General features: G+C 45.3%; 1 protein-coding gene across 1 annotated transcript; it reads left to right on the forward strand.

Annotated features, from left to right (window-relative positions):
• Positions 1–756, forward strand: LOC109473937. Its single transcript, XM_019774118.1, has one exon. The coding sequence runs from the start codon at positions 1–3 to the stop codon at positions 589–591; it is 591 nt and encodes a 196-aa protein (XP_019629677.1). The 3' UTR covers positions 592–756.
• Positions 757–2417: the final 1661 nt, after the last annotated feature.

The raw sequence follows: 2417 nt of genomic DNA on the forward strand, positions 1-2417 counted from the left end.
ATGACACCTCCGGCAGACCACGCAGAGAATGCCCAAGTTCCTGACAACCAGACGGAGACTTTCCGTTCTGAAGGCTGGAAGCGGTTCCGTGTCGAGCAGAATTACACGGAAGGCGTCGACAGTACCACCGAGGTCCCAACCGTCCCACCTCATGTAGTTGGTGACGAGGAGGGAGAAGAAGTGGGCCACGACTGGGGCTACACAACCGGAGAAAACCACTGCAACAACGTCCGAGTTCGTCGCCGCGTTTCCAAAGTCCCCTTCCCGGCGACAGGCGACAGCTCCGCCACTAAGGCGACTCATCTGCAGCCCAAGCCGAACTCCTCACTTGACAAGAAAGTCAGTGGCGACGTCGACAGCATGGGCACTGACCGCACTGGTGCTATGGACAATGTCTTCACGAGGAACTCTACAGACTTGAATCTGTACTTGGATGCCGTGCTGACAGACATTATGAAGAGCCACAAGAGAAAGCACTACCGTGGCCTGAAACGTTTCAAACGGAGCAAAGCCATCGTCGTGCTGGCCGCAGTTGGTGTGCTGATCGCTGGCTCTGTGGGACACGTCTACTTGCGACAAATTGTACCGTGAACGGGGCCTTTATACTTTGATCCACGCTATGCTTATCTGAGTTCTGATATACTGCTGATGAAATCATACCCCGCCATATCACCAAAGCACAGTATCTACTTGGATAATTGGATTTCGAAACCAATAGCTTCATACACATTCAAACTTTGTTTATTTTATCCTTAAAATATATGGAACGTACCCGTGACCTGACCTTCTTTACAACCCATGTATCGTCGAAACAAAATTAAAGGTGCAGTTTTCTTTTACATCTTGTATGGACAGGTCCTACAGACCTACAATGTAATTTCATGCAGCATCCGTTTCTACGAATAAGAAAACAGTCTTGTCGGGAAATGTTGTCTTATTTGTCGTCAGTGTCATGTTCAATACCAAGGACAGGTAGGCTTGCCTGTGTGTAGATTGTGTTCAGTACAAAGGAAAGGTATGTTTGCTTGTGCGCAGATGGTGTTTAGTACCAAGGACAGGTATGCTTGGTTGTGTGTGTATTTCAGTGCCAGGGAAAGGTATGCTTGCTTGTGTGTGGATTTCAGTACCAAGGACAGGTATGCTTGCTTGTGTGTGGATTTCAGTGCCAAGGACAGGTATGCTTGCTTGAGTGTGGATTTCAGTACCAAGGACAGGTATGCTTGCCTGTGTGTGTATTTCAGTGCCAGGGAAAGGTATGCTTGCTTGTGTGTGGATTTCAGTACCAAGGAAAGGTATGCTTGCTTGTGTGTGGATTTCAGTGCCAAGGAAAGGTATGCTTGCTTGTGTGTGGATTTCAGTGCCAAGGAAAGGTATGCTTGCTTGAGTGTGGAATTCAGTACTGGTTAAGTTCTTCACTTTTCAATTTGTATTGTATTGTATTGTACTGTGGATATAACTGTTAACGTTGTATTGTACCAGCGTTACTTTGGCATGTATATGTTCATTTATCAAGTCAAGTGTTTAAGATAATTGATTTGGCATTGTGGATGCGTAAACAGGAGTATCACAGGTGGCTTTAAATAGAAATAACTGGAATCAACACCTATTCTGCCTGCTGTATTCCTGGCTGGCTGGATCCTTAGTAAAAAAAAAACATCTCCAATGCGCCATTTTAAGTTGCGTCGACATTTATTCTGTACACGGTAAGCACACATAACCAGTTTTATTGGACGATATCCAAAAATAGTCCGGACAAACATCATAACGTGTAGATACTTAGAACAACATTCAAACAGAGGAAACAACACTGTCAATTGTTGAAAAGTACAGAATGTACACATATAGAGGACAGTCGCTAACAAGCATCCGTGCAGCGACCAAAGCGTGTAAAGCTCCTGTCACGCACTCAGAAACTTCCCCGATCACCAACCAACCTAGCCTGGTTACCAAACCTATTATATCTCCCGAGTTCTACATCCTATTTGCGGAGACGATGTAGGACTCGGGAGCTATAATAGGCTGGCTGAAGTTAGGAAGCAGTCTGATCAGTCTGTCTACCTTTCGATACGAATCGAATCAAATTTGAGTTAAATTTCACACCCCTTGTTTTTAGGCTTTTTTATCGGTGTTTCATTTTTCACTGGGATTCCAAAAAAGCCTAAAACACGCCAAAAATAAGCCAAACTCAAACCCCTCCTTGGAGAGTAGAGGGGAGGGGCTATTGGAGATCTAGTCATGGTTTCATTTTTCACCGCGAACCCGTAATCGTGGATTCTTCCTCTTTGGTTGTAGGTTGCCAAAATTGACTTGTTGATGAAACTGCCACGTTGCTTGGCGCTCTTAACTTTCGAACTGCTCATATCGGGAAGGCATAGCCTCTACCAGGCTTGGGGAGGCGGCTGGAAAGAGTAGAAATC

This window comes from Branchiostoma belcheri, unplaced genomic scaffold (genome assembly GCF_001625305.1).
Source record: "Branchiostoma belcheri isolate BF01 breed outbred unplaced genomic scaffold, Haploidv18h27 scaffold101, whole genome shotgun sequence".
NCBI lineage: Eukaryota > Metazoa > Chordata > Leptocardii > Amphioxiformes > Branchiostomatidae > Branchiostoma > Branchiostoma belcheri.

Excerpts from the sequence above, each read along its gene's own strand:
- LOC109473937 (XM_019774118.1), top strand. The coding sequence starts at position 1 with ATGACACCTCCGGCAGACCACGCAGAGAATGCCCAAGTTCCTGACAAC.